Below are 24,552 nucleotides of genomic sequence, written 5' to 3'. Positions count from 1 at the left end.
TACCTTCTTCTGTCATGTGCAGTGTGAGTCCGATCGATGCAGATATTGCATCTGCCCCGCCCCACCTTTGCGGGACTAAGGCTGTAACCTTGCGCAAAACTCCCCCAGACAGAAGTTCCCCTGGCCTGAACTCAGTGGGATTCCACTTTGGCATGCGCAGGTGTTGATGAAAGTATGGTAGCTTTGGGGAGGAGATACCAGGTGGGAAACCAAACCAGTGCGTCTGGTCCCGCTCATGAATCTCCCCCATCAGGTCTGATTTAGCAAAGATTTTCCTATATCCACGTCGCGACTTCGGGGACGGGGAGACCCTTGAGCATCTTAATTCAATTCCCCAGTGGTTTGCAGCCCCTCGTCCTTTAAGTTTGGGGCTTGCAAGGCATTCCTCCGCCCACTGCCTCTCGGCTCCGAGCAACTCCAGCTGCGCCAAAAGGAAGCGAGCCTTGCCGAACTGTTTGAGCGGAGCCTGCCTCGCGCGCAGCCAAGGGTCGGGCCCCTCCTCCCCTCCTCGAACCAATAGGTGCCGAGCTTCATTTGCATATTTCTATAAAGCGCCGGCTTGGGCGGGGTGGGGGGCAAGCGCGAGTATCTTGCCTTCGTGCCTTTCCGAGGGCGCCCTCCGAATCCTCCCCGCCTTCGCACGGCACAACTTGAGGGGAAACTTTCCCGCACGGACGCCGCCCGCCACCTTGCGCGCGCGGAGCTTCTACCCCGGCCTCTGCTACCCCGGTCTCCGGAGCGATGGACAGGCGCGCGCTGCTGGCAGCCCTGTGCCTCGTCGCTCTTGCCCCCCAGCCCGCCGCCGCCACCAGCACCACCTCGGTCTCAAGTAAGTGCAGACCCGCCCGCAGCCCAGAGAGCGAGGCGGCCACGCGACCAGCGAGCGCTCTGCCGAGCGAACCTGACTGAGGTTGGCGGGAGAGAAGGAGCTTTGCGCGGCGCCCGCGCTGGCTTTAGGGTGGCGGGAGGACGAGCAGTAGCAGCAGGTAGACGCGTCGAGCGGGCGGAGTGGAAGGGAACCCGCGGAGGCGGCTGAGGGGCGAAGAGGGCGGGAGGAGGACAAGCGGACGTCTGGAGCGCGAGGATAAGGCGCTGGTCAGTCAGAAGCGGGCGCCAATTTTTGCAGTGGGTCTGGAAGGGCGGCTGACAGGGCGAGCTCTCTGGGAAGTAAGGCGCGTCAGGGGACTTGGCTCCCAAGTTTGAGAGCACGGGCGCCTCCGGTATCCCGGGACGGTGCCAAGTGTCAAGCGGGGAGGGGGGGATGTTCGGAGTTCATATCTGAGGATGGTAGGGAAAAGTATGAGCGGAAGCGCGGAGGACCCTGTAAGGGCTTGTGGCACAGTCCGCGTTTCCGCAAGCAATCCAGCCACGCGTCCGGCGCGCGCGGGATGGGGCGACTTCAGTTTTTGCCCGGGACTGTGGAAGACGCAGGTGTGCTGTTTGGTGGCGAACCTGCCCCGCCCGCTAGGGCTTCTCGGTGATGAGGCGCCCTGAAGAGGGCCTGCCGGTTGGACCATTGCGCGGCAGTTTTGTGCGTATTGGCGGGGAAATGTGAGGCGCCGCGGAAGGGAGAGAGGGGAAGAAGACGACCCCAGATTGGAAGGGCGAAGGGAATGGGAGTGGCGGCGGGGGCGGGTTAGGATACGTAAAGCAGTTTGGGAAGGCTTGACGGGGTTCCGAGGCCGCAGCTCGACGCCCTGCCGAACTTGAGCCGAAAAGGAAAGGCGCGCTGAGGCGAAGGGTTTGTGGGGCTCGGCGTGCGCGTCGGGGAGGCGCCGGTTCCGTGGCTCCGGGCGCGCACGCTGCGAGGCGCCAGCTTCCTTCCCGCCCCTGGGCTGCTTTTGCGCGCTTCCTTGTTGCTGCCGGCCGCCCTTCCTCGTGTCAGCGCCGCCGCCGCCGCCGCCGCCGCCTCCGGAGTGGGCAGGGCGGCTCTCCTGCGGCACCGCGCGCTCCGGAGGAGTGTGCTGGGCGGGGAAGGGGCCCGCCGGCTGACGGCTGCTGCTGGTGACCGCTAGTAACTCCTCGGCTCGCGAGCCCAGGAATGCCTGGAACGTGGGCCAAGGTCACCCTGGTTCAAGGGCTGCTGGGAGCCGGGGCAGGCAGGGAAGGAGGGAGGGGTCGTGCGGAGGGAGAGCGGCTGCCGCCTCGGCTCCCGCTTCCGTGCCGGGGAAAGCCTGGCTGGGATGCTCCCTGGAGGATGAAAGCGCCACTTAAGGGAGGGAGCGGGGAGGGAGGAAGTGCCTATGGAAAGCTGTGTAGTAACCAGAGAGAGAAGGGAAGGGAAAAGCGCAGTTTCGCGGGTGTTTTGGTCTCCACAGGGTGCGCTGGAAGTCAGTCGTCTAGTCCTCATGCAGGCGCATTTATGTTCTTGTGCCCACTGGAGGCCAATATAACCACACACACCCCGATCTCCAGATGCAAACCTTAGAGAGCTGGGAAGAAAGCTGAAAGGATGGAAGAGAGATTGGCCGTACACTAGTTTTGCAGTTCAAGGCAGATAGGTGGACAGTGGCTAAAATTCTCCCTTCCACGCCTCACACAACTCACACAAGACTTGGCAAAGTGTTAGCAAAGGGCTTAGCTAATTGCACTGTGCACACTGCATGTTTTCTATCTGCAAGATGTAGCCCTTGTTTTCTGGTATATATGCTCCTAGTAAAGTACTTTCGCTGACTACCACCACCCCATTGAGCTCCTTGGGGATGTTATTATTATTATTATTATTGCTTTTAAAAAGTGTTAGAAGGAGTTGCTAGAGTTGGTGAAAGTCCAGAGTTGCTTGTCCAGAAAAAGCACCTGTTCATTGCTTTTTAGAAACACCTTTCATGACTGTAGGCAACAAGTTACCATCTGGTAAGTTAGTGTTCAGCATTCAGGCCTACAGATTAGTCACCTTGTGACCACATTCCAATTTTCATATGTTGCATTATTCCAGTCTTATGGCTGCATGTGCAAAATGGCAGGACTCATGTGCTTTAAACAGATTTGTGAAGGGTAGAAACAGCAAGTTCTGCGTTCCCTAGCTTCACATATTCTGAAGGTTCATTTTACAGTTTGCTTGCTTGCTTGTTTAACAGGTTGTAGTGAAGAAGGAGATCCTTTAACCATGATCCTGGGTTCACACAACACACAAAACCAAACATTGGCTTAGTTGCTGTGCCATACTGACATAATAAGCCTGAGAAGGAACAAAACAGAGGGGAATTCTCCTCCGGGAGACAGCATGTTTGCATGGTAATGGCAAACCAAATTCTGACTTACCATGGCATGTGAAGTGGGCAATAATTTGAGCACATGTGGATTCTTTCAGAGTTTCTGTCTCATGCTGCTCTGCGAATAACATTAGCATGCATGTCCTGCTCAGGCTTCTTTATTTATATTTGGGGGGGGGGGCATTCACATTTATTTTGCATGTGTAAGGTGGCAGTTCCATTCCAGAAGTTACTACAATGGATTCAAACGCAGTGCGAGCATACCTGTGCTTTACCACTGCCAGCTGGGAGGCCAGCATAATAGACCAGCATTGTAAATCTAGAGGACATTGCGGACAGCAGACATTTGGCCGTGCCTCTGTTTATTAACTTAATCAGTTCCGGAAGTCCGTTCTTAAACCAAAACTGTTCTTAAACCGAGGCTCGCTTTCCCTATTGAGGCCTCCCGTCGCCAGTGTCCTTCCACCACTCAGATTCCATTCTTAGACCCAGGTAAAGTTCTCAAACCGGGACACTGTTTCCGGTTTTGTGGAGATTGTAAACCAAATGGTTCTTAAACTGGACTATTCTTAAACCAAGGTACCACTGTACCGTTAAGTCCTGCATACTTCACCAGCAAAAGTTTAGGCCACCAGTCTAAACTGGGCAGAACAGGACCATACAGCATCAGCTTGAAACATTCTGTGCTGTGCTCTGAAAGCATACATAGCTAAAATGCAGAAAATGAAAAGAATGACAAGGAGAACTCTTTAGTCAAGTAGGAAAACCCCCAAATATTTTCTTAATCCCCCTTGCAAAATACCTCACTTGCAACCAAGTTAAACACCCATTTCTCAAAGATTAGGCTTGGCCTCTAGTTCACCATCGGGTGTCAGTCGATGGGCTTTTGTTCCTAATCAGTGAAGCTGTTTACAACATACCACTTGCCAGTCATTGATCACAGCATCTTTTTTGTGTCTTTCCTAGCGTGTTAGATCATAAAGTCAGTGAGTTACACTGCAGGAAGTTAAGTTAATGTAGCTTATTTAATATATATTTTCCCTATTTCCATAATAGGGGAAAATAATAACTACTTGAAAGGAACTTGGCAAAGCTTCGTTTTATTGTGATTTGTAGAATTATAGAAAGTTTGAGACCAATAACTTAACACTGATGTCAGTTAACAGCTGAATTGCCAGCTTCTTATCTGTAGCAATTGTTTCCGGAATACACAGTTTGTGTAAATGCTGATACAGTAGTTGCAAATTTTGAGTATTGTTGTTCATGTAAATTGCAACAGTTTTGTGCACAAAGTTCAATAAATGCTCTCCTTCTGTGCTCAGCTGATATGAATGGTGGTTGCAGTGTTTTATAGAGCATACTCTTTCCCTGATTTTAAACTAGCAGCCTTCTTTTCATTTTTAGTGGCTAATGAAGCTTCTCTCCTGGGATTAATAACAGCGTCAGGTGGAGAGTGTGGGGCTCACTGGAAAACATTAACTTGCTCCCTGATTGGAGGTTTTGGTTGGGCCGCCAGATGGTTGGCATTACAAATTGCAGCAATAAAATAATGATTCTAATGCAAGTGATGTGTTAGTGTTGCATCCTGCTTTTGGTGGTTGACCCTGCTTTTGATTATTACTAGCGTTCCTACCATAAGTAATTGTACTTCAGAGGTAGGTAAAACATTCCCACTAACCTTTAATTGCTTGGTTAATTCTATGATTCTAGGGCTTTCCGAACTTTTCATGTGGGTGACACACTTTTTAGACATGCATCATTTCGCAACACAGTACTGTAATTCAGTTTTACTAGAAAACTGGAGGTTAAACTAACCCCTTTCCACCAGCCCCGGGAGGAGCGCGTGGAGCATTCACGCAACACACCTGCACACTGCAGCTGACACACTAATGTGTCGCGACTCAGTTTCTAAAGCTCTGTTCTAGGGTGTATAGACTGTTAGTCGGTCTAGACAGCTCATATTTATTTGAACTCTTCAAAGCTGCTGTAGAAATCTTAATAACAGTTATATACTGCATAAAGGCAGGTACAGATTAATGTGTATGCTATGTATACTTAGCTGGCAGGCAGCAATTCAAATGAAATAAGCTTGGCTTTTCATGCCAAGATGTCTTGCTAGGTATAAACTGGTAAAAGTTTTGTGTTTATGAAATTATATGAACTTACTGGAGTTGTAGAGTAGCTAAATATAGAAATGCAAAGGTGTAAATAAAATACAGACAGGTTGTTCTTCTTTGTGTTCCTGTTTAGAACAAGAACCTTTCATGACCAGAAGTCTATTACGGGGTTTCCTGTATGCATTCTGTATAGTTGAAGGCTCTTTTTATTCCATCCAGAAGTCTGTCGATTCATCACTTAATGGAGCAGCAAAGAGTTTGTTTTAACTTAGCTTAAGACCTACTCAACTATGATTTTCCTTTTCTTAGTGGGTAAAATGAATATTTATTTAGCAATCTGTGATAAACGTAAAGATGTACTTAGGAACTGGCAATAGGTTGAGGAGACAATGCATTTGTTTTGCAAGGCTACTGTGAGTAGTACTTGAGACTGAGAACGATGAGGTGCGAAAGCTGCCATAAAATATCATAAGCGGTAATATAAACTAGCACCAGTCAGCATAAAAAAAGAGAAACCCTGTACCATTAAACAGCATAAACCTGGGAATGCCTGCCTGAACCAAAATTCTTCACCTAGGACTGAAGGAATAAAATGCATTTCTCTTGAAAGGGAGCTCCCTGAAGATGGCAGTGAGTCCTAGCAGGGTGAAAGGCATTATGTAAAATAAACAAATGGGGAAAAAAATCATTCTAAAATTTATTTAGTTCTAATAAATGCACAATATGGTATGTGTGATCCCAGCCATACTAAAATATTTTCCTTCAGAGACAGGGGAGCCAAAGAGTCACAGATTCCAAAGTCTGAGAATAATTTCCACAAAAATAAATGAGTTTAATTGCTTCCTTTACTTCCCTTCCACTACACACACCTTTTAGCCTTCCTGGCACCAATGCACAGAAGCCAGTGAGACAAAAGTCCTACTGATTTCAACCCAAGGAATATGGCGCTGGACTCATTTTGCAAATATACGCATGCTTAACTTTTAAATGGGAATACACCCTTTGAAAATGCTGGCATTTCTTCACCTAGAGCTTAGGTTAGGGTATTAAACATATAACTGTTAGAGGAACCATTGGCCTACTTGGATATGATGGGCTGAATCACCCTGAGACCTCCAGGTGTAGGGTGGTATATTATTATTATCTGGTGAACCAGGTTCGCGTCTCCGCTCCTCCACATGCAGCTGCTGGGTGACCTTGGGCCAGTCACACTTCTCTGAAGTCACTCAGCCCCACTCACCTCACAGAGTGTTTGTTGTGGGGGAGGAAGGGAAAGGAGAATGTTAGCCGCTTTGAGACTCCTGCGGGTAGTGATAAAGCGGGATATCAAATCCAAACTCCTCTTCCTCCTCCTCTTCTTCTTCTTCTTCTTCTTCTTCTTCTTCTTCTTCTCTGTTGTACTTGTACACATATATTAGACGCTGTGGTTTCGTCATTTCCTTTGTTAGTTCTGAACAGCACTCCACAAATACGTTCCCAGAACATTGTGAAACTCTTATGTGAAACAACGAATTGAATACACAGTTAGATAAACAAGGCAGCTGTAGTACCAACATTTGCTATGTTATGAAAAGGTGAATAAATATTTGATAGGTAGAAGCAGACCAAGAGCTCCCTATTCAGCAAAGGACTGAGATTAGACCATGCTTAATGTTAAAATTAAGCCATCTTCACTGCAAAATATATTGTCTGCCCCTTTTGTTAAAGAGCAAGATGGAAGCTGCTAGTGAAGTCTAAATGTCTTGATTCAAGTAAAGTAAAATATTTGATGGTGGGGTTTATAGATAGCCAGGCACACAAGACAGGAAAGCTTTATAAACTGTGTTTTGTGAACTGTGTTGTGTACACACACATGCAGACAGGTTACTAATGTTTGTGAATCAACTTGCAAGGCTGAGCTAGCAAAAAAAACCATTGGTAATGTTATAAATTTTTAAATTATAATGGTATGTGTTTTCTTTGTGCGGCAAATGATTTAAATGCTGATGAATTCCATCATAGCTAGGGATCAGAAACAGGGTGGTCCATCTGCCTCTTTAGCTGCTAATACAGTTGCTAAAGCAATGATAGCTGTGAGCATTGGTCTTGCCAGCATCCTAGGATGGGCAGGGGACAGTGGTCCACCACTCTCCATACCATCCTCAAGGAAGACCCTTCAAGAGAACTATGGCCACACAGGCTGTGTGTGCAATGCAAAACGATCAAATTATTTGCTGGCATTCCTTTTCTTTTAAGTCATTTTAATGTTTTCATGTTTTGTTCTCACATTAGGGAGCACTACGGACAAAAAGTGGGACTTCAGCAGCATTGAGAGCAAATTTTCTTTAAGGACACCTGGGAAACCTGATGAAGACACCTGCCTCATAGTTCCTGGCCAGGAAACCAGTGTAGCGCAGTGCAGCTTCAATCATACCAGCAAAACCTTTGTGGTTATACATGGATGGACGGTAAGAGGGGTTGCAGTTCTCCTGGTGCTTCACAGTTGCTTTCTGATTCAGAGCCATTTGAATAGAGTCTATTAGTGAATTTTCTGTATCATATATACCACTTCAAATAGTTGTCACATTTCTGGGTGGCGGATAGCCTTCTGAGCTCCATTTAGTGTTGAAAAGTCTTTAGACTTGTTCTTAGAAATACATTGTGTGTTTATAAGTAATTTGCAGCAAACACAATATTAAGCTTAAAAAAATAACTGTATCATAACCTTTAGCAAAATAAGAGCAGCAGAGTTCAATGAGAAAGCAAGGGCCAGTCTAGTGTAGGGTTTCCCAAGCTTGTTTCTCCAGCTGTTTTGGGGACTACAACTCCCATCATCCCTAGCTAGAAAGACTAGTGGTAAGGGATGATGGGAATTGTAGTCCCAAAACAGCTGGAGACCCAAGGTTGGGAAACACTGGTCTAGTCCATCATTCTGTTTCCACCATTGGCCAGCCAGATACTTCTGGAAGCCAAGAAGCTGTCAAGGGTGAGCTGTAGGCAGCTGTCAGAGGTTGTTCAAGAGCCAGAGAGTCAGGGCTAAGGGGCGAAGTCAGGCACAGAAGAAACACACCACTGTTGAAAGACCTTACTATTCAGGTAGTGTCCCAGCCCAAACAAGGAAGGCTTTCTGATTCAGGAGGGCCCAATAAGGCAGAGCCACCCACAGCTTGAGAATACTTCATTGCTGGGAAGATGTTATAAGCTGCATCACTTGTCAGGGCCCCATATGGAACTGAAGATTCCCAGTACTAGCCCTGGTCCTTAAACAAGCAGGGCATTAAGACGAGGGCATTGTTCTTGTTTGACTCCAGCACCTGGTATTCAAGGGATATATTGCCTCTGTGCATGCAGTTTCCATTTAGCTTTCATGGTGAATAGTAGACTTATCCTTCGTAAATGTGTCCAGTTCTGTTTAGGTAGATTTTTTTAAAAAAATAACATTTATTAAAGTTTCATAAATATTACAAAAATGAAAAAGAAAAAATAAGAAAAATACAAAATACAGAAAAATAAAAACAATTAAAAACATTTCAATCTTTCTATGTCTTGTCTTTCATACTTGTTTCCCTGACCTCCTCACACCTCCCTTTTTTGTATTCTAATTCAATTAGCAGTTTCAGCAGATCCTTTCCATTTTTGCTTTTTTATCTTAATAGTTTATCTTAATATATTATAACTTTACATTCTCACCTATTCATAATCCAATTTTACCTAATTCTATAACATTACTGCTAAAACCACATAACTTCATTCCCGCATCCTTCTAACATTCCTTAATTTTACAGTGTTTCTGTAAGTAGTCTTTAAATTTCTTCCAATCTTCTTCTACCGACTCTTCTCCCTGGTCTCGGATTCTGCCAGTCATTTCCGCCAGTTCCATGTACTCCATCACCTTCATCTGCCATTCTTCCAGGGTGGAAGGGTGTTTAGGTAGATTTTAATGTTCTGTCTCCATTCCATTGCCTCCACATGCCTCCGAATGACAGTTGCTGGGAATTGCAGGTGGGCAGACCTTGTGCTCAGGTCTCGTTTGCAGGCTTTGCACAGGCAGTGAGAGAACAGGTTGGCAATTGTCAGAACAGGATGCTAGACTAGACGAGTAGAGTTTCATATTCTTATTTAAAGCCATCTAGGCTACAATTGATCACCACATCTTGTGAGAGGGAATTTTGTATGTGTTCACTATACTAATAATAGGTCTAAATTGGAAATTTGTGTATTCTGTGTGGAGTCCCCAGTCTAGGTGTGCATCTGCATTCTATGATTTTGATGGTTCAGGCAGTGGCTGTTTATATATATACTGTACACAGCTTTATATGGGACGTAGGTGGTGCTGTGGGTTAAACCACAGAGCCTAGGGCTTGCCTATCAGAAGGTTGGCGGTTCGAATCCCCGCAACAGGGTGAGTTCCTGTTGCTCAGTCCGTGCTCCTGCCAACCTAGCAATTCGAAAGCACGTCAAAGTGCAAGTAAATCAATAGGTACCTCTCCAGCGGGAAGGTAAACGGCATTTCCGTGCGCTGCTCTGGTTCGCCAGAAGTGGCTTAGTCATGCTGGCCACATGACCCGGAAACTGTACTCCGGCTCCCTTGGCCAATAAAGCGAGATGAGCGCCGCAACCCCAGAGTCGGTCACGACTGGACCTAATGGTCAGGGGTCCCTTTACCTTTACAGATATATATATATATATATATATATATATATATATATATATATATATTTCTTTTCTATCGTTTTGTCGTGGCATTTGGCTCGTACAGTAAAGCTTACTTACTTACTATACTAATACTGCTGAAATCTGTCCTCAGTGATTCCCATCCCCCTAAAATATACCTTAGATGCTGCTGTGATATAATTCCCTAATCAAACATGCTTTCCTCTTAGGTTCCCACACTGGAAACCTTTGAAATTTGTGTTAATCTTGTGTGTTCATACACTGCTTCCTTGGTTGGGGGGTCCCTGTGACAGCTTGAGACAGAATAATGTGGTTTCTATTCCTGTCTTGCAGGTGATTGGCATGTACGAGAGCTGGGTCCCCAAGCTGGTAAAGGCTCTGTATCAAAGGGAACCCCATTCAAATGTTATTGTCGTTGACTGGCTGTCTCGATCCAGCTTACATTATCCAGATTCTGCTGCCTACACAAAGGAGGTGGGAGAAGATGTTGCCAAGTTTGTTGACTGGCTGGAGGTAAGCAGTTGCATTCATTTTTAGTGCATAATACATTCAAGGAGGGTCAAAGGTGTAGAATATGTACTATAAACGCTATATTTTAAAGCATAGCTATGCAGTCAGCGAAATCTAGCGATGCATCTCTTGTTGAAGTGTGCCACATGGGGCTGCAGGTGGGGCAATTACATGTTTAAATATTCTCCCAATGGAGGGAACGTTCTGCATATAGACTGGGCAGAAGGCCAGACTAGAGAACCTTCTTTCCATCCTATTGGATTTCTGTCCGGGGATTTTATAATATGGAAGAACATCTGAGAATCCGAGCTGCAGCTTGAAGCGGTACACTTTGGCAAGGATCACACCTTTGTCCTTTTTTTCTTTTCTTTGTCCTTAGTCTCCTGCATATATGAATAGTAGCCATGCTCCCCCAACCTTGGGTCTCCAGCTGTTTTTGGACTACAACTCCCATCATCCCTGACCACTGGTCTTGCTAGCTAGGGATGATGGGAGTTGTACCCTGCTCTAGCGCAAAATTGCGTGGGTTTGTGGTAGGCTTCCTGCTGTAGTATTTTTTGACTAAACCAGGGGTGAGGGCCACATTCTTGTATAGATAACCTTCTGGGAGTCTCATTCCTGTGCTGGGAAGCACTGGAAGCAAAAGTGGCCTAGCAGTCAATGTGAACTTTACCTTTGTACTGTAGGTTGGTACACACACACACACACACACACACACACACTGTTCTGCAGCCTCCATCCAAGCAGGAAAGAGGCATGGTCAGAGTTCAAGGAGCCAATCCAGGCAGGCAAAAACACTCAATGAAGGTGCAAAGCAGCGCTGGGCATGACTTGGGTGTGTGTGTGTAGTCTGGGAGCAGCCCAAGTGCTAGGCTGGCCCCTGTTGCAAATCAGTTCATCGGCTGTTCAGTGTCAAGCAAGATAAAGGTAAAAGGTAAAGGTACCCCTGCCCGTACGGGCCAGTCTTGACAGACTCTGGGGTTGTGCGCCCATCTCACTTAAGAGGCCAGGGGCCAGCGCTGTCCGGAGACACTTCCGGGTCACGTGGCCAGCGTGACATCGCTGCTCTGGCCAGAGCCAGAGCCAGAGCCGCACACGGAAACGCCGTTTACCTTCCCGCTGGTAAGCGGTCCCTATTTATCTACTTGCACCCGGAGGTGCTTTCGAACTGCTAGGTTGGCAGGCGCTGGGACCGAGCAGCGGGAGCGCACCCCGCCGCAGGGATTCGAACCGCCGACCTTTCGATCGGCAAGTCCTAGGCGCTGAGGCTTTAACCCACAGCGCCACCTGCGTCCCTTCTGTCAAGCAAGATAAAAACTATAGATTTAGAGCTTAATCTTTTTAATATGATTTTTTTCATAGGAGCAATTCAGTTACTCACTGAACAAAGTCCATTTGCTGGGATACAGCCTTGGTGCCCACGTTGCTGGCATTGCTGGGAGTCTGACCACTAATAAGATTAACAGAATTACTGGTAAGCTAATATTGACGCCATTGAGTTAAAAAAGGAAAGGTTGAATGCCGTGGTTCCTTCCACGTTACAAAATGAATAATCCTCAGAACAAAACCAGGAAAGGGTCATTAAAATGTTATATAAAGGCTTTACAACCTTTCTGAAATGGGATGTAGTGCTAATAGTTATAGGATTCTGTTTCTAGCATCACCATCACCATTTATTATTTATACCCTGCCCATCCGGCTACGTTTCCCCAGTCATTCTGGGCGGCTCCCGAAGGATTGAAAACAGAATAAAACATCAAATATTAAAAACTTCCCTGAACAGGGCTGCCTTCAGATGTCTTCTAAAAGTCAGATAGTTATTTCCTTGACATCTGATGGGAGGGTGTTCCACAGTGCAGGCACAGGTGCAGTTGAGAGCTATTTATATCTGTGGGAATTTTGCCATTGAACTGAATGAGAAATGGGGAGGTATTCAATGTTACACCAATCCATTGGTACAAGTATTTCTACTTTCCTGACAAAACAAATCTCCCCTCTCCTCCCACTAGGGTTCTTCCAATCCTCATTTGCGGAAAGAGAGGGGGCAAAGGCCCGTTGTGCTAGTGGGAGACCTTGCACTGGCTTCTGCTAGAATGCAAGGTTAGGTGAATCCGGCCTATGGAACTCTACCACTAATATTCATTCTTTTAGACCAGAGTTTTCCAAATTGTGTATTGTGACATGTTAGTGTGCCGGCTGCAGTATGTAGGTGTGTCAGGTGAATGCTCCCTGCACTCCTCCTGCAGCTGCAAAGGGGTTAGTTTAACTTCTGGTTTGCTAGTAAAACTGAATTACTGTGTCGCGAAATGATGCACCATATGTCTTTTAAAAAGGGTATCACCAACATGAAAAGTTTGGGAAGCTCTGTTTTAGACAATGTGCCATACAAAAGCATCATACTTACAGGGATTTCTAACAGTTTTCTTCCCTCCTAAGGTTTAGATCCTGCTGGCCCTAACTTTGAATATGCTGAGGCATCCGTACGCCTTTCCCCAGATGACGCTGTCTTTGTAGATGTCTTGCACACTTTCACAAGGGGGTCCCCAGATCGCAGCATTGGAATACAGAAACCTGTTGGGCATGTTGATATCTACCCTAATGGAGGTATCTTTCAACCTGGTTGCAACGTCGCACAAGCCCTGCTCCTGATTGCAGAAGGAGGGCTTCAGGGTGAGTTTTCAAGTCTGATTCTTAATAAAGGCATAAATATGACCGAAAGCTAGTGGTTAATTATGTTCATATGTGCTACTGAACATTAAATTCTTCTGAAAACTTGCTTCCCTTTTTTCAGATCCTTCGCAGAAACATCCATTAATTTTATACTTTTTCTTGTTTGAATTCATGCTTATTCCAAGTTTAGCTAGATTTTTTTTTTCGTTTCCCAATCACATTATCAATTCTCAACTGGGGAATTCAAGAGATGCAGTGGATGAATGGTTAAGAAAACACTCAATATTCTCCAGAGGTGTTATGCATTAGAGAGCTGCTTATTTTAATGTTGGATGGCTAGGTCCAGCATATCCACTGCAAATGGGGACTTGACCCACAATATTTTACAAGTAAAATACAATCAACAGTGTCATAGAATACATCATTCTTAAATGTGTCAGAAACACTCATTTTTAATTTATGATAGCTTAATCAACTATGGGACGCAGGTGGCACTGTGGGTTAAACCACAGAGCCTAGGACTTGCTGATCAGAAGGTCAGCGGTTCGAATCCCCGTGACGGGGTGAGCTCCTGTTGCTTGGTCCCTGCTCCTGCCAACCTAGCAGTTCGAAAGCACCTCAAAGTGCAAGTAGATAAATAGGTACCGCTCCAGAGGGAAGGTAAACGGCGCTTCCGTGCGCTGCTCTGGTTCACCAGAAGCGGCTTAGTCATGCTGGCCACATGACCCGGAAGTTGTACGCCGGCTCGCTCGGCCAATAAAGCGAGATGAGCGCCGCAACCCCAGAGTCGGTCACGGCTGGACCTAATGGTCAGGGGTCCCTTTACCTTTAATCAACTATAGCCTTCAAGGCAATAGTATTTAGCCTATATCATATATATCTGAGAATTGATCTTCATGCTGGTCCCTATTACATTGGTTATTTCTTCTTATCTATAGTGAAAATCCTTACATTGGAATGAGCAGAAAAATCACATTTCTTCTTTTTCTAGGGGGGAAATCTGCATCATTGAAACTTAATGATTTTGGCCTCCAAAAAGTCAAAACTGGAGGCCATTTACTGCGCCTGCATATATTGTATATGTTGTTTAACAAAGGGCACACATCTGTAAGCTGTGCATCCGTAACATAATGGCTTCCTTTTCCTTAAAGACGCAGATCAGCTGCTGAAATGCTCCCATGAACGTTCCATTCACCTCTTCATCGATTCCCTCTTGTACGAGGAGAAACCAATCATGGCCTATCGCTGCAACTCAAAAGAAGCATTTGACAAAGGGCTCTGCTTGAGCTGCAGAAAGAACCGCTGCAACAACTTGGGCTACAAAGCCAACAGAGTAAGAAGCAAGAGGGGCACCAAGATGTACCTGAAGACTCGAAGTCAAATGCCTTACAAAGGTAAAAGTGGTGACTTTCTCTATTCTAATCTCGGGGGGGGGGGGAGGGTGTGCGTGAATATAAATAATTTAAAGACAATGATGGAAAAGCCTGGTAGTTCTCTTGCATAGGCACTACTTATTCAAAGGAGCTTGTGCAGGAACCTTCCACCTGAATCATGCCTCTCTTTCCCCGAGTAAGGAGAGAAGCAGGCTGCGGCCGTACCAGCTGTTTTGTCTGGATCTGACATTGTTAATTTCGCTGGTCGCCCACCTCTGAACTGAGTTGGGTCTCCCCTCGATAACAGCTGGAATCAATCTAGCCTACCTCAGATACTGGCACAGACTAAATGTCTCTGAGGGCCATATTCCTACTAAGCTCTTCTGGTTAGAGCAACTAAAAACAAGTGGCTGGGTGCAAAAGTGTCACAATAAGTTTAGGGCTTAAAATCTCCAAATGGAGAAATATTTGGCCCTGAGTTCACATGACCTTAGAAATTGGATCTTTGACCAGAATGCCAATCAAGATAGAGCATCCATTATAGCTGCTCGTTACTCTTCCTGGTACCCCCAAATTAAGATCAACCATTCAAGACCTTGAGACACTGACTTTCCCATGACTGAGTGGGGGCATTTGTTGAACTAAGGTTCCAACAGATGTCCTCAGCATACTTAGAGGGGAGATACTTAGAGGGGAGATACCTTAGAGGGGATATTCCCAATATGGAACGCAAATGCATTGATGGATGCAATCAGGTTGAGGATATCATGTGCTACCTGCTAATTTGCCCCCACTGTATACAGTATAGGGCCAATCCCCCTAGGAAGTGGCAGTCGAACTCTGATAAAGATCTACAGATGACACACCTGGTACCCAAATTTGCTCTGGCAGCTAAGAAGCTCTGTTCCAGACATGTTAATGCTCTCTAATTTTAAAATTTCATGCTGTAAACTTTTTATGCTGCAGACTTTTATAGGGTATGTCATGCAATTTCAGAGGAAAGCTTTGCCTTGCCCTCAGCTGTACATTTTAAAGGCCTTTGGCTATGCACAATAAATTGATTGATTGATTGATTGATTGATTGACATTGTTAATTCATTCCATTATTGTCCAGAATCCAGTCACGATGCAAAAAAACAGAATTGTTTGCAGATATGAGATAATCAGATAAAGTTCTATGATTGGGTATAAATTGATTTATTTGTTAAATTTATACCCCACCTTTCCATCACATGATACAGAAGGTGATTATCAATGGATTTTAAGATCTTTTGTTAACTGATGGTGAATAAATCTTACAAAACTGACTTTGTGACTTGGATGCAGAAGTATTGATATGCTTGAATAAAAGTAGTGGCTTCTAACTCAAGATAATTAAGAAGAATTGAATTTAGGTTTTTCATCTGTTTTTGGTCTCTCTTTTTGTTGCTTAGTCTATCATTATCAAGTCAAGATCCATTTTTTCGCAAAGGTGAATACAACGAAGAAAGACCAGCAATTCCGTCTCTCTTTCTATGGCACGAAGGATGAAAGTGAGAATATTGCAATTTCACTGTGAGTATTGACAAACAAGTGCATTTATTTTGGGTAGTAGAAAAATGTTAAATGTATGGACATACAGACAGACACACAGAGTTATACAAAGACTCTATAATCAATCAGTCATGCAGAGGCTTGCTTCTCAGTCTGCATCTTGTAGTCTGACTGAGTCCAAAACACACACCTCAAAACACTTCCGCATACAAAGGCAGCCATCCAGTTTGAGAAATAGTTAAGGAGCTAAGCAGCTATGCAGGGCAGAGAGTAAAATCACTTTGCCTCTTTCTGTATTATGGGACTCAATTGACCAGGTATGGCAAAAGCTTCAAATTGCTTAGGAGTTGTGTTGTGTAAATGATAAAGCTATGAGTTGAAGTCATATGTGTTGTTCTTTGTGTATGCAGATCTCCACCCATTCACTTTAAAATAAAATAAAATGAAGAGTTCAGTAGGCGCTGTATTTTTATGCCCTCATGTCTCGTGACTTAATCACATAGATAACTGAATTTTTATTGCCGAGTTCCTCTAATCATATCTTTGTTTACAAAGATTACAGTCACAAGACAGTTAGGGCACCTAAGTCCACCAGAGATTTAAAATTAAATCTGAACTTCCTTCTCCCCTGTGAGATTCTGTGGGCAGGCGTAGTCTAATACAGTGGTACCTTGGGTTACAGACAGTTCAGGTTACAGACGCTTCAGGTTACAGACTCCACTAACCCAGAAATAGTACCTCGGGTTAAGAACTTTGCTTCAGGATGAGAACAGAAATCGTGCTCCGGCAGCAGCGGGAGGCCCCATTAGCTAAAGTGATGCTTCAGGTTAAGAACAGTTTCTGGTTAAGAACAGACCTCCAGAACGAATTATGTTCTTAACCCGAGGTACCACTGTAATGGTATTGAACAATGGGTTCTGTCTCTACTTCATGCTCTTGTTTTGAGTCGTCTCAGCTTGGTCTGTTGCAAGTCACTGTCCCACTTTCTCTCTCGTGTGCCTGTGTGGATGCTACAATAAGGATTTACATAGTGGGTAGAATTGATTATTTAGTGGAACATCTTTGCTCCTATACATGTTTGATATGATGTGTGCTATGTCCTATGAGCCAGCACCTTAGTCTTTTCCATGTTTCCTCATTTAAGAAACAACTGCATTCTCAGATAACTGAATTCTTACAAGGTTTCAGGGAAGTATTGCCTAAGCATAGATTTTCTTTTTAAACAGGCCCGAGATCTCCACAAACAAAACTCATTCGTTCCTGATCTACACAGAGGTTGACATTGGGGACTTGCTCATTGTCAAAATCCAGTGGGAGAAAGGCTCATTTCTCGACTGGGCCGATTGGTGGGGTACCCCTGAGTTTGGCATCCAAAAAGTCAGAGTCAAGGCTGGAGAAACCCAGAAAAAGTAAGAGAATGGATTGTGCCGTGTGTGTGTGTGTGTGTGTCATTTACCTTGCAGCGCATTTTGCTTTCATCTAGGACTAGTTGCCATCTATCCATGCTCTGTGAAAGTGGTATGCTGAAATTTTCTATGGATGGGAAACCCAGATGAGTTCAGGCAGGGCTGGTGAACCTGTGGCCCTCCAGCATGGCCCATGGTCAGGGAACATGGGATTTATAATCCAGCAATATCGGAGTTCCACGGGTCCACCAGACTTGAGTTAAAACATCTCTACTAGCAGAGTTGAGAGAGACCTTGGCACCATGAGGTGCACCATGTGAGCGAAAGGCAGTTCTTCTCATGCAAGGGAGACTCCCCTCATCACCACCAGCCTGCCACACCATATCCCACATTGTTTGAGGGTCCTCTGACTCTTGTGATAAGCTGCTTTGGGGATACTGGAGGATGGAGAGGAACAGCCCATTCAGTGAGCGGAATACTTGGCGCTCTCTGGACACTTTAGACCATGGGTTGGCAAACTAAGGCCCGGGGGCTGGATCTGGCCCAACTGCCTTCTAAATCCGGCCCACGGATGATCTGGGAATCAGCATGTTTTTACACGAGTAGAATGTGTGCTTTTATTTAAAATGCACCTCTGGGTTATTTGTGGGGCCTGCCGGGTGGTTTTACATCAGTAGAATGTGTGCTTTTATTTAAAATGCATCTCTGGGTTATTTGTGGGGCATAGGAATTCGTTCATTTCTTTCCTCCAGATATAGCCCGACCCCCCCCCCCAAGGTCTGAGGGACAGTGGACCGGCCCCCCGCTGAAAAAGTTTGCTGACCCCTGTTTTAGAGTGTCTCCCAATCAGAGTAGACAATATTGAGCTCTATTAGCCAATGGACTGTCTTGATATAAGGTAGTTCCATACAGTCAAACTCCCAGAGAGAGCATAGAGGTGGGCTTCCTGTCCTCTAGAGCGCAAGGAATCATCAGTACATTGTGCAGCAAGCAAGGAGGAAATGCTGTGATATGGTCCAGTAAAAGTTTTACCATATAGGTTTGCTGACAATGTCAATAGGATAATCAGCAAGCAACATTCCCCCCCCCCCCCGGTGTTTTTCTAATTTAGTCTTCTGCTAAAGATCAGACTTCAGTGGGAGTATATAATTGTAATACTTCTCTGCACTATACAGTGGAAGCTTGCAGTATTAAATGTTTTACAAAATATGGTCCAGGGTGGTATTTTTAATGTCACAAAATCTTTGTGGTTTGTAAGCATAACTTGCTTCTCTGGAATAATTGAAAGTGCCATATGTATAATTTCATCATAGAAGAAATAAAGTAACATGTTAAGCTGTCTCCTCCCCGCAATTATAAAATGCCACTATTCAGAAGACTTTTCCAGTGTAAGAAACAGATTAAATAACAAGAGATAAGACGTTGCATTTAGGATGGTGTATTAATAGCTGTTTCGGGAAAGAGCTATGGTAATATTCTGTGTACTCTGCAGGTTGGTGTTCTGCTCTCGCGATGGATTCTCTTACCTCAAAAAAGGAGGTGGAGCTGTGGAATTCGTGAGATGCCTTGGAAAAAACTCCATTGATCACGATTCATGGTAAGAACTTTGCAGTTGTATCACTGAGAACTCGGTCATGAGTGATGAGTTGCCACCACCCTTCTCACAGTGGGTGGGGCAGGGCAGTGGCGGGTTTGGAACTGCACAGGAACAGTGGCAGACATGATCCAGCACTTCTGCTGGTGCGCCCTCACAGCCCTTACGTCATCACTGCCCTGCCCCATCTCAGTCTGATTCAGGCAAGCTGCAGCAGAGGCATTATTAGTTAGCAAGGTTAGTATCTTGAGTACAGCAGCTCCACCCCACCACACAGGTCACTGTAGAATCCAACCCATGCCTGCTCTTCCTAAATGGTGATTAAGAGCCAAGTTCCATTATAAGCGAAATCAGGTGATGCACTCTTGCTAGACTGTACCTCAGTGACATGGGGCCAGTGAGGGCCAGAGGTGCCACCTTGAGAGCGATTGGGTCGGTGTGTGTGTGTGAGCATCGTGCCTCCCTCCCTAAGCTGGGCAGAATCTTTCTGGGGTTTGGGAAGGAGGTGCCTGGCCTCTGACAGGGTGCTGGAGCTCTGCTGCCTCTTTCCCAAAGCTACCTGGCTTTGGGAAGGTGGAAGGAGGGATCTTGGACCCATTGGAGCAACGTGTCCCTCTACCTAAGCCAGGCAGAAGCTTCCTGGGCTTTGGGAAGGAGGTGCCAGAAGAACATTTAAGGGGCTAGACTAGACCCCCCTAGTCCATTGACCGCACATACTGCAGGGTTCTCCTCGTTCTGTATGTAACCTGCTAGGGCATTGTAGAGAAAGTCAAACATAACGCTTCTCTCTGATTGTGTGCAGGCATTCTCCCATGGGATATAATTCAAACATATGCTCTGCATTCTGAGGGAGGGGGAAAAAAAAGCACAAACCACCAAACACATGCGGGAATGTTCAGGGATGCAGGAGAGGATATATTGCTTGATTATACCCTTTCCAACTTGTGTTAACAAGTACTACAATTTATCTGAGTAACATTCCCCTTTTTAAACTTGCACAGCGGATGCGTTTGCTCAGGCTCGCTAAAGCCTATAAAATACGTTTCCTTGGTAATTCCCAATTTAGTCCCTCACAAAAAGATAGGCATGGCACAGTCTTCTATAAAAGTATTAAAAGAGTTTACTCGCACATTCTGTTCACAAATGGATCTCAGAAGGCAGACTTAAGTTACAAAAGTAATATACACCTGGAAACGATCCCATAAGGAGACAGCTCCTTTGTCCTCTCTTGGCTGGAAGCCAAGACGAATGTGGTCACACAGAGAGAGAGAGATGGCTGACCAGTCCTACTCTTTGGTTACCTTTGCAGGTGAGGTCACACCTAACTCTAGTCACATGCAGAGGAAGTCTGTCCCAGCCTAGGAGAAACGGGAAGTTCCGACTGTCTGGTCCAGACATCCGCTTTTATGTCCACTCTAGGGATGTTGTACTTGACTGCTCTTGTGTTTCACATCCCACAATACTGAACCCTGGTGGGCTCATGCTGACAAGCTAGTTTAACTGCCCCCTCTTCTGCCTTCTGTCAGCAGTTCCCACCCCCCTCCCCAAGTTCAATCCTGCTGTGCCCATGGATCTCATGTTCCTCTTTTTTTGCCACCCCTTTGTTTTCTTTTTAGAGAACAGGTCAAGTCACGAAATAAATATCGGCGCTTGAGTTCCTCGGAGACTAGCAAGTGGGTGAAGAAGTTCCATTCAGGGAAAGAGCCAATATGTTGGCTGTTCGGGGGCTGAACCCATTGAAATATTTATCGGTCTTCTGCAATGCTGTCTACTTTCTTCGTTGCTCTAAGAGACTCTCGCCCAACCCAGGCTCTAGACTGGTTGCACCAGAATGCGGTTGGGGTTGCCCAGTTGAACGCACACCCAACTGAAATGAATGCAGTGCAATAGACAACATTTTCAACGAGGATTCAAATCTTCACTGTATTCCCGATCCAGCGAATGATATGCGTGCAGAAGCCTACTTTAAAATATGGGGATGCCCTTCTCTGGGTCAGAGTATTTTTGTTTTATCTCAGTATGCAAAAGAGCGCACATTAGCCAACTGTTCTTTTTTAAAGAAGCCTCTCACATTGCACTGAGAGCAAACTACCATAATTGTCACACCACCTTGTTACATTTTCTCACTTTTTTATAATGTACTGTGTGTAAAAAAAAAAACCAAAACTATTTATTGAAAGGCTAGATATTTCAACTGATGAGTTTGTATTTTTATAGGTTTTTTTAATGATCACTTGGACATTTTGCTGGACAATTTCCATTCAGGTCATTCATTCAGTGTTGCATCCTTTGACTGAAATGCAATAATTTCACTTGAAGGGGGAGGGCAATAGATACTCACTTAACATATTCCTGTTATATACATTTCTCCTCCAACCCTGAGCATGACTGAAAGACTGCAGGGTGAAGTCTCTGCAGTTGGTCAGCACTTATGTACACTTAGGTATTACTTATTGAACACTTACTTTTTAAATAGGATAATAAATTTTCCAGAGAAGCTAGCATTTTTTCTAATGTCTTGTCTTCATTTTTTAAAACAAGAATGCAGTGCATCTGTATAAAAACATATGCACTCTCTGGCACTGTACCAAGCAATTAGTAAAAAGGAGTAACAGTTTGTTAAGATTGCAGGAACACTATTTCCGTTATCAATTTCAATTTGACAACTCCTAGTCTTGAGCAATTGTTACAGCTGCAATCATTGTTCCTAGGACTAGGATAAAGGACAAACACCTCTTTGTTGCTGGTATTTTTAAATTTGGGGATGGAACCTCTTTTGTTGCTCTGCAATATGAAGAACAGCAGAAGCTTGAATAACAGTGTTTGTCTGAAATCATCCAGGTTTTAACAAAAAGCAGTATTGCACACTTTTAGAATATGCACACTTTCAGATTATGCACAAGCATTACACCCTTTGAATCAGAAAGTCATGGATGCACGGACAAGCTGTAAAACAAAAGGGTCTTAAGAAGTATTTACAAGAATGCTCAGAATACTTTAGTAATCATTTCAGTTTTGCAGCCGATAACTCAGTTAAAACAAAAAGCTGTTGTTTTATGAGGATACCTGAAAAAGCATACCTGGAAATATATATGTACTGACCTTCTATCTCTTGTTCCGAGGGGCTATCTGACATTTAATATTCATTGTTTGAGCAAAAACATGTCACAAATAAATTGTTACCAAAATCCTGTGTGTGGTGACAAAACTGTGGTCCAGGACGCACATACCCCAGTCTAACACAACAGAAACTGCATTCTTCAAGAACATTCTTTTAAAAAAAGAATCTATAATAGTTTAGCTGGCTCAAAAATGATTTCTATGCCTTGATGAACTATGGTGTAGGCAGGATAATTGAGTTTGATAACTAAGTATTGAAGGAGATCTATAAAGATAAGGCAGTGTTTCTTCTTGACGAAATTTCATACTTCCATTTTCAAATTTCTGAAAAGTGAGGGTTCAGTATCTATAAATGTATTATGAATTGCACATTTCAAGGCAAAATCAAATATAAATATCAACAGCATTTGATCACCAAATGGTGAAGTATTTTATATGTGAGAAAATAAAACTAGGCTTTAAATGTTCTTATTTATTATCTGTAAAATACCTGTATGTATATGTGCCAAAAGGTTAGTTTGTATATATTGCTGAAGTTATCACAACTATATGCATAATAAAGTGCCAATTTTTCTAAATAAGAAATTATCAATCAGTTATATGAAAAATGCTGCAATGAAAAAACTTTCCTCCTCCCCAAGATGCATCTCCATTTTGTACTACACTGAAATATGAAAGCTTATTAAAAGTTAATTTAGAATGAAATCACTGGCATGACTTTCTTTGGAACAGGTGGGGAACTAGAACAGATCATACTTACAGAAAGCAATTTAGCAATGCACTGGAATATATGTGTGAAATTAACACTTTCACCCCTTCTGCAAGCAACACCCTGTCTCCATAAACATGCCCTCTAAATAGGATGGGTAGTCCATTCATATAACTAAAATCCCAGCAAAATATTGAGAAAATGAAAACTTGGTGTGATACATTAGGACAGTCCATGGGGGGGAAAACAGTCCTTTGTTGCTTCAAGTTATTTCAAATCAATTGTTCATAAGGTGCAAATTGTCCTAGGATCCCTACCAGAAGCTAACTCAATTATGTAGAATGTTCATGTGTTTCCTTAAACTACTTGGCACTAAGGACATACCTTACATGCTGTTAACAGTTTCACATTAATTACTGTAACTGTTGTGGCATCCCTCAAAGAATATCATCATCTTCACAATTTATTATTTATACCCTGTCCTTCGGGCTGGGTTTCCCCAGCTACTCTGGGCGGCTTCCAACAAAATATTAAAAATACAATAAAACTTTAAAAACTTCCCTAAACAGGAGTGCCTTCAAATGTCTTCTAAAAGTCAGATAGTTGTTTATTTCCTTGACATTTGATGGGAGGGTGTTTCACAGGGCGGGTGCCACTACCAAGAAGGCCCTCTGCCTGGTTCCTGTAACCTCACGTCTTGCGGTGAGGGAACTGCCAGAAGGCCCTCAGAGCTGGACCTCAGTGTCTGAGCTGAACAATGGGGTGGAGACGCTCCTTCAGGTCTACTCAACCGAGGTCATTTAGGGCTTTAAAGGTCAGCACCAACACTTTGTATTGTGCTCGGAAATGTACTGGGAGCCAATGTAGGTTATGTGTTAGGTCATTTTAATTTGGCGAGGGCGCAGAAAAAGAGATCCCTGTCTCACTCCTCTCCACAGAGCTACAGTTACTTTCAGTGGCGTAGCGTGGGTTGTCAGCACCCGGGGCAAGGCAAGTAATTTGCACCCCCTAACCAATGGATTTGCGCTCCCTAACCTGTGGATTTGTGCCCCCTAACCCTAACCCCCAGATGTTGCGCCCGGTGCGGCCGGCCCCCCCTGCACCCCCCACGCTACGCCACTGGTTACTTTTAAGGTCATGAGGCAAGTTGAGGTTGAAAAGCCTTGGGCGGCAGAATCCACAGGGTTTAGCAGATCTGGCCTCTGAGGAATGCATCACTCAGTGCCACAGTGTCAGTGACAGCTGCGGCTCACTTCTTGGAAGTCAGATCTGCCATCTGTTCAGCAGCCCCTTCCTCCACGACATCTCACAGCCCTAGTGAAAGAATGCCATTTAGTGGTTCGCCTCGGGTGCCAGAATGTGTTGGGGGCTGGCCTTGTTTTAGTTGCTTCCAGTGTGGAAGTGTGTGCTACATATTGCAAATGGGTATCGCAAATGGGTACTGCACTTTCTTCTAAATGGAGTTACATAGGACTGTTAGAAAGCACAACTCAGCTTGCTGTTGTTACTTGGCTAAACAACTGAAGTAAAAAAATAACCTGGGCAAGCTCAGAAGCACTGATCTCTTTACTCCGCTGTCAGTGAATGTTTAGTTAATAATAGCGCTCCACAGTCTGAATTGGTGCTGCCTCCTCAAATAAACTAATATTTTACCA

At 44.6% G+C, this 24,552-nt stretch overlaps 1 protein-coding gene across 2 annotated transcripts; it reads left to right on the top strand.

Annotated features, from left to right (window-relative positions):
• Nucleotides 1-574: 574 nt before the first annotated feature.
• Nucleotides 575-22,893, top strand: LPL (lipoprotein lipase). Of its 2 annotated transcripts, none has more exons than XM_079959032.1 (10): nt 575-829; nt 7,601-7,776; nt 10,316-10,495; nt 11,855-11,966; nt 12,929-13,162; nt 14,314-14,556; nt 15,969-16,089; nt 17,295-17,477; nt 18,967-19,071; nt 20,685-22,893. In XM_079959032.1, coding segments are annotated over exons 1-10 (1,443 nt in total). In that variant the 5' UTR covers nt 575-741; the 3' UTR covers nt 20,686-22,893. The 2 variants fall into 2 exon arrangements, with proteins under 2 accessions (XP_079815158.1, XP_079815159.1); XM_079959033.1 differs by lacking the exon at nt 575-829 and adding an exon at nt 1,359-1,431.
• Nucleotides 22,894-24,552: the final 1,659 nt, after the last annotated feature.

The sequence above is a fragment of the Podarcis cretensis genome, assembly GCF_951804945.1.
Source record: "Podarcis cretensis genome assembly, chromosome: 17".
Taxonomy (NCBI): domain Eukaryota; kingdom Metazoa; phylum Chordata; class Lepidosauria; order Squamata; family Lacertidae; genus Podarcis; species Podarcis cretensis.
The sequence above is the reverse complement of the archived record's forward strand: the minus strand, read 5'-3'. Positions and strand labels throughout refer to the sequence as shown.

Bases quoted from the DNA above. Each gene is read 5' to 3' on its own strand.
- LPL (XM_079959032.1), top strand. From the start codon at position 742: ATGGACAGGCGCGCGCTGCTGGCAGCCCTGTGCCTCGTCGCTCTTGCC. The intron at 830-7,600 runs GTAAGTGCAGAC...TTCTCACATTAG, and splicing joins CAGCACCACCTCGGTCTCAA to GGAGCACTACGGACAAAAAG. The intron at 17,478-18,966 runs GTAAGAGAATGG...TGTACTCTGCAG, and splicing joins GCTGGAGAAACCCAGAAAAA to GTTGGTGTTCTGCTCTCGCG.